Raw genomic sequence first — 12,243 nt, forward strand, 5'->3', positions numbered from 1 at the left:
GTCTTCCTCTCCTGACTCATCTTTCCTGACGCCCCCCCCCCCCCCCCCGTCTCCCTTTGCCACCCACCCCTCTCTTACCCTGTCTCTCTTATCCCCATTATTCTAAATTCTGTCTGTCTCTGACCTCCTCTCTCTTCCCCCAGGCCGTGTTCACCGACCTGGAGATTCTTGCCGCCCTCTTCGCGGCTGCCATCCACGATGTAGACCACCCTGGGGTCTCCAACCAGTTCCTCATCAACACTAGTGAGTGGCCCTCCCTAGGGGCGCGGCTGGCGGGCCGGGCTGGGGGCGGGGCTGGGGTTGGAGGTGGGGCTGGCGGGGGGGGGGGGCTGGTGGGTTGGGGCGGGGCTACCGGGCTGGGGGCGGGCCTGGCCACGATGGGGGCGGGGCGGCCCACCACCTCTCCTGACCGTCTGGGCCTGGGCCGCAGATTCGGAGCTGGCCCTTATGTACAACGACGAGTCGGTGCTCGAGAATCACCATTTGGCCGTGGGCTTCAAGCTGCTGCAGGAGGACAACTGCGACATCTTCCAGAACCTCAGCAAGCGCCAGCGGCAGAGCCTGCGCAAGATGGTCATCGACATGGTGGGCGGTGGCAGGGACGGGGACAGAGAGGGAAAGGAAGACGTTGAGGAGCAGGCTTGGGAGGAGAGGTCCTAGAGGGACCCTCTGAAACCTGAGTGGGCGGGTTCTGCCGAGTGAGAACGTCAGAGGCTCTGGTTTTATAACACCAAGGTCAAGGGTTCGGATCCCCTTATGGTCAGCCTCCAGAAAAAACAGCGACCCTGGTGTGTACAGTGGGCAGGCGGGTGGGCTTCTGCAGCACTTGTGATGCCTCTTTGTCCACAGGTGCTGGCCACGGACATGTCCAAGCACATGACCCTCCTGGCTGACCTGAAGACCATGGTGGAGACCAAGAAAGTGACTAGCTCGGGGGTCCTCCTGCTGGACAACTACTCTGATCGCATCCAGGTGCCTCCCCACACACCATATAAGGAGACTGGACCCTCTCCTCTCCTCTCCTGCCCACTTTAGGTCTGGGTGACTGCCCTTCCCTTGTGTCTCCCATGTAGCCCATCTTCCTGTCTATTTTTCTCTGTCCCCTCTGCCATCTTCCCATTCTAACTCCATCTGTCCTTCCCATCTCCCCCCATTTCTCCCACTTCTCTCCAAATCCCTCATACTTCTCCCCCTCACCTTCTCTTCCCCATCTCTTCCCCTCTCTTCCCACCTTCACTCTCCCAAATGGGAAATAAGAAAGCCTGAGGCCCCAGCCTGGGATGGGGCATGGCCTCTGAAGGTGTCCACCTGTCCCCTCACACCATTCAGGTCCTACGGAACATGGTGCACTGCGCGGACCTCAGCAACCCCACCAAGCCACTGGAGCTGTACCGCCAATGGACAGACCGCATCATGGCCGAGTTCTTCCAGCAGGGTGACCGTGAGCGTGAGCGTGGCATGGAAATCAGCCCCATGTGCGACAAACACACGGCCTCTGTGGAGAAGTCTCAGGTACAGGATCAGGGAGGGGATACAAGGAGCTCAGAGCTCCAAGTCCCAGGAGATCCTGACATTCCTCTCCACAACGTCAAGTTATTCTTTGTTTGTTTATTTGTTTTTTCATCTTGTTGAAAAATATGCAACATTTTCTCTTTCAGGACAACACTCATAGTTTGTAGACCTACTCTAGAGAGTTCTCATGCATTTGCAGCAACCACCAGAAACATCAATGATGATACTTACCTGGCTGTTATTTACAGACCTGGTGTCAATTTCGCCTCACAGTTTCCCTGTAACCTGGCCGCTAACAGTTGTCTCTGATTTTCAGTTAATTTTGAGATGCTGTGAAATGTCTTCATCATGTGCTTGTTTAACTTAACAACAGAGACAGCAACACAATCTCATAAAAGAGTCACCGCAAAGTGTGACATGACAATTCCTCACCCTCCCCTCTTTGTCTCCTCCCTGGTGAGACCCAGTCTTCTTGTTGTGGTGTATCTGCCCTTCCAGACCTGGGTTTCTCAGCCTCAGCACTGTTGACATTTGGGGCAGATCATTCTTTGTGGTGGCGGCTGCCACGGGCATCGTAAGATTGTTAGCAGCATCCCTGGTCTCTACCCACTAGAAGCCAGGAGCACCCCTCCCCATTTGTAACAACCAAAAATGTCTCTAGACATTGTCAAATGTCCCTTGGGGGTGCAAGATCTCTCTTTTTCTCTCTCTCTCACACACACACGCTCCATTGAAAACCTGTTTTATACACTTTATTTATTTATTTATTTTGTTTGTTTTTGGCAACTGGACAGTATGAGGATCTGAACCCTTGACCTTGGTATTATCAACACCACACTCTAACCAACTGAGCTAAACGGCGAGCCCCTGTTTTATACATTTTAATATGCAGTTATGTTCACAGGCAACTTACTAGCAATAGTTTGTGGGTTTAGCTTTTTAAAAAATATATATAAGGGCTGGCCAGTTAGCTTACTTGGGACAATGCGATGCTGATAACACCAAGGTCAAGGGTTCAGATGCCTGTACCAGCTAGATGTTTAAAAAAAAAAATCTATATCAATATTTTAATGCAATTTGCTTTTTCTTTCCAACAATGACTTAGAGATCTTCCCAGGTTATCAAACATGGATTTAGTTCATCCTTTTCGCTGCTTTATAGCATTCCCATAGGGCCAGCCCGTGGCTCACTTGGGAGAGTGCGGTGCTGATAACACCAAGGCCCCGGGTTCGGATCCCATATATGGATGGCCGGTTCGCTCACTGGCTGAGCGTGGTGCTGACAACACCAAGTCAAGGGTTAAGATCCCCTTACCAGTCATCTTTAAAAAAAAAAAAAAAAGATATAGCATTCCCATAGATATTGCTAGATGATGGTGTCTTTAGATATAGCATTCCCATAGATATTGCTAGATGATGGTGTCTTTAGTCATTCCCCTGTTCATGGACATTTAGGTGTTTAGCTGTTAGGAATTCACAGTGACTTAAACAAGATAAAGCTTTATTTTTTCTCTCTCATGTAAGAAAAGTCTAGAGAAAAGAAATCTGGCATAGAGAGAGGCTCCACAAAATCGGCAGATATCCGAGAGCTTTTGGTGTTTCTTTTCTACCATCAGAAGCTCGGGGCTTCTACCCATCCTGGTCACAGATGCTGTCAGAGCTCCAACCATTCTGGCTACATTGCAGGGAGGAAAGGCCACTGCCAACAGAGGCAGCTCCCAGCACCTTCCATCTACAGGTGGTCACATGGCCACCATCTCTTTGCAAAGGAGGCTGGGAAATGTAGTTTTCATCTGGACACATTGCCTCTCACCAGAAAAATCAAGGTTTGGTCTCTGAGTGGAAGGAAAGGTGTTATGAGAGTGTTAACCAGCAGTCTGCCATGAAGTTATTTCTAGTTTCTCTTTGTTGCAGAAAGTGCCACAATGAGGAGCCGGCCCGTGGCTCACTGGGGAGAGTGTGGTGTTGGTAACACCAAGGCCACGGGTTCGGATCCCTATATAGGGATGGCTGGTTAGCTCACTTGGGAGAGTGTGGTGCTGACAACACCAAGTCAAGGGTTAAGATCCCCTTACTGGTTATCTTTAAAAAAAAACAGTGCCATAATGAATATGTATGATGTACCACAAGTTTTGAAAACGAATCCCCAATTGATGTGTATGTAGAAGTGTTTCTAGTTTTTGTTTAGTTTATATCTGAAATGTGATTTTTTTTTTCTTGCTGTGCAAGAGTCTTTCCGGGGTGAATCTGGAGAAGCAAAACTGTTGGTCAAATGGTATAAGCGTGTTTTTCATTTTATATGAAGCCTCAATGTGGTGGTGCCATCACCCCCATAGGCCACCTATTTATACCGTCTTCTTCATCCCCCAGGTGGGTTTTATCGACTACATTGTGCACCCGTTGTGGGAGACGTGGGCGGACCTCGTCCACCCGGATGCACAGGAGATCCTGGACACGTTGGAAGACAACCGGGACTGGTACTACAGTGCCATTCGCCAGAGCCCATCGCCACCACCAGAGGAGGAGCCAGGGGGGGCAGGCCACCCACCCCCACCTGATAAGTTCCAGTTTGAGCTGACGCTGGAGGAAGAAGAGGAGGAGGAGGTGTCCACAGCCCAGATACCATGCATGGCCCAGGATGTATGGAAAGTGCGAGGACTGTCCACGGCCAAGGAGGCCAGGGCCCAGGAGCCATGCCTAGCTGAGGCACCGTTCAAGGTCAAAGGCGAGGATGAGTCCACGTCCCAAGAGGAGTCCATGGATGCCGTAAGCTGCAGCAGCCCCCCTGCCCTGTCTCCTGAAAGCCCCTATCTGCCTGCCTTGAGGACCCCATCCATTCCAGAAGAGGCCCCGGGCCTCCTGGGCCTCCCCTCCACGGCGGCGGAGGTGGGGGCCCACAGACAGCATCAGGCTGCCAAGAGGGCTTGCTGCGCCTGCACAGGGACGTCAGGGGAGGACCCACTGGCCCTCCCGGGTTCTGGTGGGTGGGGGTCAGGCGGAGACCCCACCTGAGCCCCAGCCCCGTCATCCCATCACCCTCCCCGCTCCCCTCCCCCACCATCCGCCCCAGCCCACCTCCTCTGCTGCCTCAAAGACTCTTGGCCCTCCTGAGAAAAAAGAAAACAGAAAAGTGGGGTTTTTTCTCTTTTCTTTTTTTCCCCTTTCCCCCTGCCCCCACCCATGGGGCCTTTTTTTGGAGGTGGGGGCTGGGAAATGAGGGGCTGAGGTCCCAGAAGGGATTTTATTTTTTGAATTTTAATTGTAACGTTTTTAGAAAAAAGAAAAAAAAAAAAAAAAGATGAAACACAGCAACTGTAGATGCTCCCGTTCCTGGTTCCCATTTTCCACCTCCAGACCCCTCTTCCCCACCACCCCCACTAATTCCAGGCTCAGTCTTCCAGCCTTTTCCACCTCTTCACCTGGGCCCAAGCAGGCATGGGGTCTCCTTCTGGGCTTCTGAATTTTGGAGGGTCTCCAGAATGCAGCCAGGAATAGCCATTCTGGTTGGGGCTGGGCATGGTTACTGCAGGAGGCCCCAGCTCCAGCCCCTCTCTGCCTTTCTGCACCCCCCAAAAGTCTTCCACCTCATTTTGCACAACTCCAGCCATCCTGACTAGGGGCTCAGGGAGCCAGGAGGAGCTGTTCACTTTAGGATGCAGGGGGTGGTATCCAAGGACATTCACACCACCAGCCTTGGAGCTGAGATGTGAGGAGGGCCTGACCCCCCTCCGCTTCCCATCCCTTGCCTCTTCCCCTTTGAGCTCACTTTGAATTTTCCCTGTGTGGGGGGAGGGCTCTGATCTGCACACCCCGACCCCCCCACACTTCTTTCAGCTGCTTCTCCTCTTGTTTCTGCCTTAATGATTCCCATGGCCATAGGACAGGGGATCGCAGTGGCTCCCACCTGCACCTTGGTTGTGGAGGGGCCAGGCTCAGAGCTCCCATCCTGGGCACCCCCTCACCCCCAGCGTCCTCCTGACCCCCTTCCAGACTCTGCCTGTGGCTCCCAGCCCTTTGCCCTAGGAGGAAGCAATAACGGTGTACACCTTCGTCCCTCATCCTGGGCAGCTTTTCCCACCCTGGCACCAAAGTAATTTCTCCGTGTCCCTACCTTGTTAAGTCTCTCCCTCTCCCCCAAGCTAGTCCCTGAGCAATATGACAGACAGATGCAAGGCCATTTTTCTCCAAGCCATGGGGGACTGTTGGAAGGAAAGATTCCCTTTATCCCCACTCCTTACGCCCCTCAGCCTGGTTCTGCAGCTGGGCTGGGCTGGGCCTGTTTCATTCAGTAACCTCCATCCTGGGCTCCCTCTCCCCCAATTCTGAGCACACGGTACTGTAGCCCCCAGTCCCCCCCACAGCCTTCCATCTGTCTGTTCACCCCGGTGGGGAGTAACACTCCCTCCCACCCCCACGATGCTATACAGGGTTCATTTTTGTAGTGAAAGTCGTTTCTGTCCCGGCCGGTGACCAGAGTGGGCCTTTTCTTTCTTTTTTTTCTTTTCTTTCATTCTTTTTCTTTCTTAGCTACTTTTTTTTTTTTTTGTACATATTGTATGTAAGGTTGGTTTGTAAATTATTCTACAGAGGCAGAAAAAGGGAAAATAAACTTGCCCTTCCCTGGCTGATCTAGTCGGGAAGGTGGGGAGGGGGGTCTCCCAGAGGGAGAGTCTCCATTCCTGCTGTATTATACAAACTGTACCATAGCCCCAGGAAAGTGTAGACTCACCATGGTTGTTTTACGAGAAGTCGTGTCATCGATGGGGGCACAGGCTGGGCAGAGCCTGCCCCCTTCCCCTTCCCCAGAGCTGGGGGTGACTGGTGAGGTGCCCCCCGACCCCCAATCAGGGTTCCTCTCCCCAGGGTGGGTGCAGGACCCCCGTGAGCTCCTTGCGTGTTGTCCACTTTGATGATCAATCAATCGGTGCGTTGATCGATAAACAATCCTTCGATCTTGTCTCTAATTAAACCGAGGCTTTCACCGATGTTCCTGGCTGATGTGGCTCTATTCTCCATCTTGTTTATTAAGGTGACTCCTGCACTGTCTGCCTGGGTGGGGTAAGTGGGGGCGGGAGGTTGTTTGTAGATGGAATTAGACTCCCAGCCTGGACCAGGCCCTGGCACATGGGCTCTAGGTTATAAAAATGGAAGTTCAAGACTACACAGTCTTTCAAGGTCAACAGACACAGGTAAGCCTTGCTTCTCCCACTTAGAGCGCATCTGACACAACTCTTGGGTTCTTCTGGTACTTAGCAGTTAGTTCTGGAAAACTCAAGGGGGCCTGATGGACGATGCCTCTACCATCTGGCTACCAGGTTATAATAAAAGATCTCAGCCAAATTCTGCTGAGCAGACATTAACAGGCACAAAATAATGTATATCTGTAAGTTCCGTGAATTTCCACCGTTCAATCCATTTTGGTATGGCAACCTTCATATTACATTTTAAAAAGACAGGATTTTGTGTCATTTCCAGCCTATAAGCTTTACGGATATCAATCAGGCAAGCTGGATTTTCCAAATTAATGGCTGGACACAGATGATTCGGGATTGAAATTATGTTTTTCTAACCTGTTCATGCAAGTGAATCTCAGATATTTTAACCAATCCATGTATTTGAATACTGTTAATTTCACCCATGGGAGCCCATTTTCCAATGTTTATTAGGCTAATTAACAAGCCCTTGGTTTCACCAATAAAAGGTTTCTGACATTCATTATGCTAATGAGCAAGACTTCTGGGTGTGTATAAGGATAGGGGTAGTGGATATGTTTGTGATGTGGATTTTCTGATTAGAATGCTGGCTGCCTCTGGGGTTTAATAAAACGAGATGCAGTCACCCCTCTGAATCTGCCAGTTCCACATCCACAGATTCAACCAACCCTAGATGGAAAATATTTGAAAACATAAAAATAAAACCAATACAATGATAAAAAATTATACAGTATAACCACTAGTTACATAGCATTTACATAGTACTAGGCATTATAAGTAATCTAGAGATGATGTAAAGTATACGGGAGGATGTGTGTACGTTATAAGCTAATACTACAGCATTTTATATGAGAGACTTGACCATCCTTGGATTTTTGTATCCGTGGGGGGTCCTGGGATCAATCCCCATGGTTACTGAGGGACGACTGTCCACACGTACATACACAGTGCTTAAGTGATTAGGCATAATAGGATCACTAGATGTATATAATCATGACACATGGGTGTTCTGAAACGAAATGAGGGCATCTCGGCTGGGCCTAAGGAAAGGTGACCCACCCATTCTGCCATTTGTCCCTAATCACCAGGGACCCTGGGTCTGTACCCCAGCTCTAGCTAGGTGACCTTGGGGGTGATCTCGCTGAGCTTCAGTTTTTTTGTTTTTTTTTTTTAATTTTATTTTGTCGATATACATTGTAGCTGATTATTGCTCCCCATCACCAAGACCTCCCTCCCTTCTCCCTCCCCCCCTCCCCCCCAACAATGTCCTTTCTGTTTGCTTGTCGTATCAACTTCAAATAATTGTGGTTGTTATATCTTCTTCCCCCCCCCCCCGGTTTTTTTGTGTGTGTGTGTGTGTGTGTGTGTGTGAATTTATATATTAATTTTTAGCTCCCACCAATAAGTGAGAACATGTGGTATTTCTCTTTCTGTGCCTGACTTGTTTCACTTAATATAATTCTCTCAAGGTCCATCCATGTTGTTGCAAATGGCAGTATTTCATTCGTTTTTATAGCTGAGTAGTATTCCATTGTGTAGATGTACCACATTTTCCGTATCCACTCATCTGATGATGGGCATTCGGGCTGGTTCCAACTCTTGGCTATTGTAAAGAGTGCTGCGATAAACAGTTTTTTATCCTATGAAATGAGGATAACAACAGTCCCAGACCTACAGCCTTGCTCTAGGGCGAGGCTGTCCAGTAAAACTTTCTACGATGATGGGAATATTCTTTTTTTTCTAGCGGCTGGCCAGCTGGCCGATATGGAGACTACACCCATGACCTTGGTGTTACAAGGCTGCACTCTAACCAGCTGAGCTAACCGGTCAGCCCTGATGATGGGAATATTCTACATCTGTGCTATCTAACAAGGTAGCCGCTGGCCATGCAACTGAGGGAATGGAGTTTTAATTTTCCTTTATGTGAAGTAGCCACAGTTAGCCAGGGGCTACTGTGTCAGACTGTGCTGTTTTGGAACTGAAGCCAGAGTTCACGTAAAGCATTTAATCTGTATAGAGTTCGCCTGCTTCACAGTAGCTGTAAGGATTATCGGGGGTAAATATCGAGGGGGGCAGGAGGCTGGCTAGTTCAGTCGGTTCAAGTGCACCCTTGTAACACCAAGGGTGTTAGATCCCTGTCCCGGCCAGCTACAAAAAAAAAAAAAAAAATGTAGATATCGTAGCTCAGAGGAGTGAGGGCCAGATTGGACCCAGAGGGGAGAAGCAAAGCTGGAAACTAGGTAGAAGTTTTCAGGGAATCTGAACTTTGTGCAAGAAGCAAAGAGGAGACACAGACATTGTCCCGAGGGTGTTTCAAAGGGAGGCAGAGTCAGGGAAAGGGCATTGGGCTGAGGGTCAGGAGACGATATACCAATCCCAGGCTGCAGGGGATAGTGGGTGGCCCTGGGGGAGGCTTCTAGCTCTGGGACTCAATTTACCCAAGTGTAGAAGAGTAAATATGATGTCCCAAACACCTGTTGTATTGGGATGAGGTGACAGGCAGAATGTGTGTCAAAGGGGGAGGGTGGCATGTGACTGCCAGCTGACTCTTTAAAATTCCCCGGGATAGGGAGTTCATCTTTCCTCAGGCAAAGGTGACCATGGACACTGGGGCACAGCAGCAAGGCCTGGTAATCTGAACAGGCCAGGGGGACCTGGGGAAGGGTTGGAGTCAGTTCATTCTCTGCAGCTGACATCAGCCATTTGCAGGCTGTGTGGTCTTGGGCAAATGGCCCCACCTCTCCCAGCCTTTTGAGGGCCCTGCCCTGTGCTAAACTTTTTAGGTGGATTATCTCATTGACCCTCCAGCTGTACTTGAGATATGTACTATCAGGGGCTCCCTTTTGCAGATGAGGAAACTGAGGCCTGGGATGTGATCTCACGGTGTGGGGAAAATTCAGGGAAATAAGATACGGATTTTACTTCGACTAACGCCTGTTCAACAATGACAGCTGCCCAGATTCTTTTATATTATTATTATGTCATGTGCATAAAACTGGGAGATATGGGTAATATTTCCCCCTCTTTAACAGCATAAAAATATAAGGAAGTACAAATTAAAATAAGAAACTCCTCCAATTTCACCTGTTAGTGAATAATAAAAACATGGGCCATCTTTGGGATAGGCAACGCACTTTCACAGCTCATTAGTGTTGGTGGAACTTGGCACATACAACTTTCCAAGAGTGGTTTGACAACATTTATCAAAAAAATAACAACCATGCATGCATTTTGACCCAGCCATCGTGGTTTGAAAACTATTTATCCTAAAGAAACAATTGGATGAATGCTTAAAGATACAAATGTGCAAATACGTAAAGTAAAAAATGCCCATACTGTATTCGTCAGAATAGAAGAATTATTAGGAATCCATATGTCCAACATTAGGGAGTCATTAAATTACGCTCTACCTGTGTGGTGGGATAATACACAGACTTTAAAAACAATGAGGTGGATCTATATTTACTGTAACAATGAGATGTTCGCAGCAAGAAGAGCAAGTTTCAAAACGTTCTGCATTATATGACCCTACTAAAAAATATGTGCATAGAAAAGATTGTTCATCAAAATATTAACAGTGTTTCAACTGGTGTGATTAGAAGAGATCTGTTTTCTATCCTGTAGTCTTCGATATTTTCTGAATTCTTTGCAACGAGCATATTATTTTTATAATCAGAGGGAAAGTTAGTTTACTCGCATAACCGGGAAAGAAAAAACATCTGTTATTATCTGAGAGGCACAAAAGGGTGGTAAATCAGCACAGGGACTCTAGATTCAGCTTTCCTGGCTTCTGGTTCCACCTCTGCCAAAATAATAGCTGGGTTAGAGCAGGTTATGTACCTGCTCTGTGCCTCAGTTTCCTTCACTGTAAAATGCAAATAAAAATAGCTCAGGTTCACCGGGCCGTTACTATGTGCCAGGCACTGTTTGTTTTTCGTAAATTATCGTATTATTCTCACAACAGCCCTATCAATTGATTATGATTATAAAATGGGTCGTAGGCATCAATAAGCCCCGAAGGAGGGAGGGCTGCGAGCGCGAGTCCTCGAGCGCCCCCTAGAGTGGGACCAGGGGGTTACAGCAGGATCAGGAAGCGGCGCACGCACAGAACGGGTGGGAGGCGTGGCGTGGACGCGCGGGAGTTTTTTACGCTCTACGATTGGCTGCCGTAGTCGTCATTGGCCGAGAAAACAGCCAATGAGGGGCGCGGCCGCTTTGCCTTTCGAACCCCAGGGCTGAGGGAGCCGAGGCGTTGCACAGCCTATGGCGCTCGGGTCGCAGCTGGTGCCAAGGCCCCCGAGGTGGGTGAGGGGACCCTGGCGTCATTCCCCGCTTCCTGAGGGGACACCTGGCATCATCCCTTTTTCCTGAGAGTGACCAGAGCGGTTCCCACTTCCTTAAGGGGATCCTGGAGTCATCTGTCCTTCCTGAGGGGACCCTGGTGTCAGTTCCCTTTCCTGATGGGGCCCCACCATTGTGCTTTCTTTCTGCAGGAGACCTGGGCGTCATCCCCTCTTCCTGGGCGGACCCCATATTGTCCCTTCGTAAGAGGACCCCAGAGTCGCTCCCCTTCCTCAAGGCTCCCGAGCATTGTTCCTCCTTCCTGAGAGGGGCCTGGCATTGTCCCCCCAATTTGAGGCGGGCCCCCCCAGTTGGGGAGATTGGGAAGGCAAGACTCAGCCCACCCTTTTTGAAGGGTGGGGGGATTTGAAACTGGGTGATAAAGGAACTCACCATGTCACATGTCACATGAAAAATCTTTTAAGGAACTGGGGCTGTTTCTCCTAAAATAGCCACAAGAAGGATCTAAAGCTGCCTTAAAATATTGATCAAGTGCTTTTCACAGTTCTTGACATCGTCAGCAGTTATTAAGTGATTGAATAAGTGCAGGGCTGTCAACTGGGACGGGTATGACTTTGTTCCACGAAGTTCCAAGAGATCTGATAGTAACGTCAGGGGGAGATCGAAAGGGCTTCCTTATGCTGAACTGAAATCCTAACAGGCTGAGTAGGCCTACCCTTCCATAGGGCTGACAAAATCCACACCCTTGGAGAAACATCTGGAAGACCCGACCAATCCCATTCAATCCTACATGTGTTTATTGAACCACCATTGTGACCGAGAATTTGGCTACTCATTGTTCAAACATGTGTGAAGCTCCTATTGTGAGCCAGTGTTGTATGTAGGTGTGGAAATAAAATGGTGAGCCAGACAGAATAAGAGCATGGGCTGGCCGGTTGGCTCAGCTGGTTAGAGCAAAGCCTTAAAAAAAAGAAAAAAAGAATAAGAATAGAAGCATCGGGTTGGCTCGTTAGCTCACTTGGTTAGAGCATGGTGCTGATAACAAGGGCTCAGATCCCCTTATCAGCCAGCCACCAAAAAAAAAAGAATAGAAGAAACATGGGGGAAGGGGAGATGGGGAGATGTTGGTCAAAGGGTGCAAAGTTTCAGTTATGCAAGAGGAACAAGCTCTAGGGATCTCCTGTACAACAGTGTTGCAGTGGGTTGAATGAACCCCC

The 12,243-nt window shown here is 49.1% G+C and overlaps 1 protein-coding gene across 3 annotated transcripts in view; it reads left to right on the plus strand.

Moving 5' to 3' along the window:
* PDE4A (phosphodiesterase 4A) overlaps positions 1 to 12,243 on the plus strand; it is a 35,463-nt gene that overhangs the window by 20,241 nt on the left and 2,979 nt on the right. For 2 of the 3 annotated variants that reach the window (XM_063109098.1, XM_063109099.1), the window contains exons 11-15: positions 144 to 243; positions 431 to 585; positions 850 to 972; positions 1,330 to 1,512; positions 3,882 to 4,823. In XM_063109098.1, coding sequence (XP_062965168.1) covers positions 144 to 243; positions 431 to 585; positions 850 to 972; positions 1,330 to 1,512; positions 3,882 to 4,523 — 1,203 coding nt within the window. In that variant the 3' untranslated portion in view covers positions 4,524 to 4,823. Of the gene's footprint in view, positions 1 to 143; positions 244 to 430; positions 586 to 849; positions 973 to 1,329; positions 1,513 to 3,881; positions 4,824 to 12,243 lie in introns of those variants that run through there. The other variant, XM_063109100.1, reaches the window with a different exon arrangement.

Source organism: Cynocephalus volans, chromosome 10, assembly GCF_027409185.1.
Source record: "Cynocephalus volans isolate mCynVol1 chromosome 10, mCynVol1.pri, whole genome shotgun sequence".
Lineage (NCBI taxonomy): Eukaryota > Metazoa > Chordata > Mammalia > Dermoptera > Cynocephalidae > Cynocephalus > Cynocephalus volans.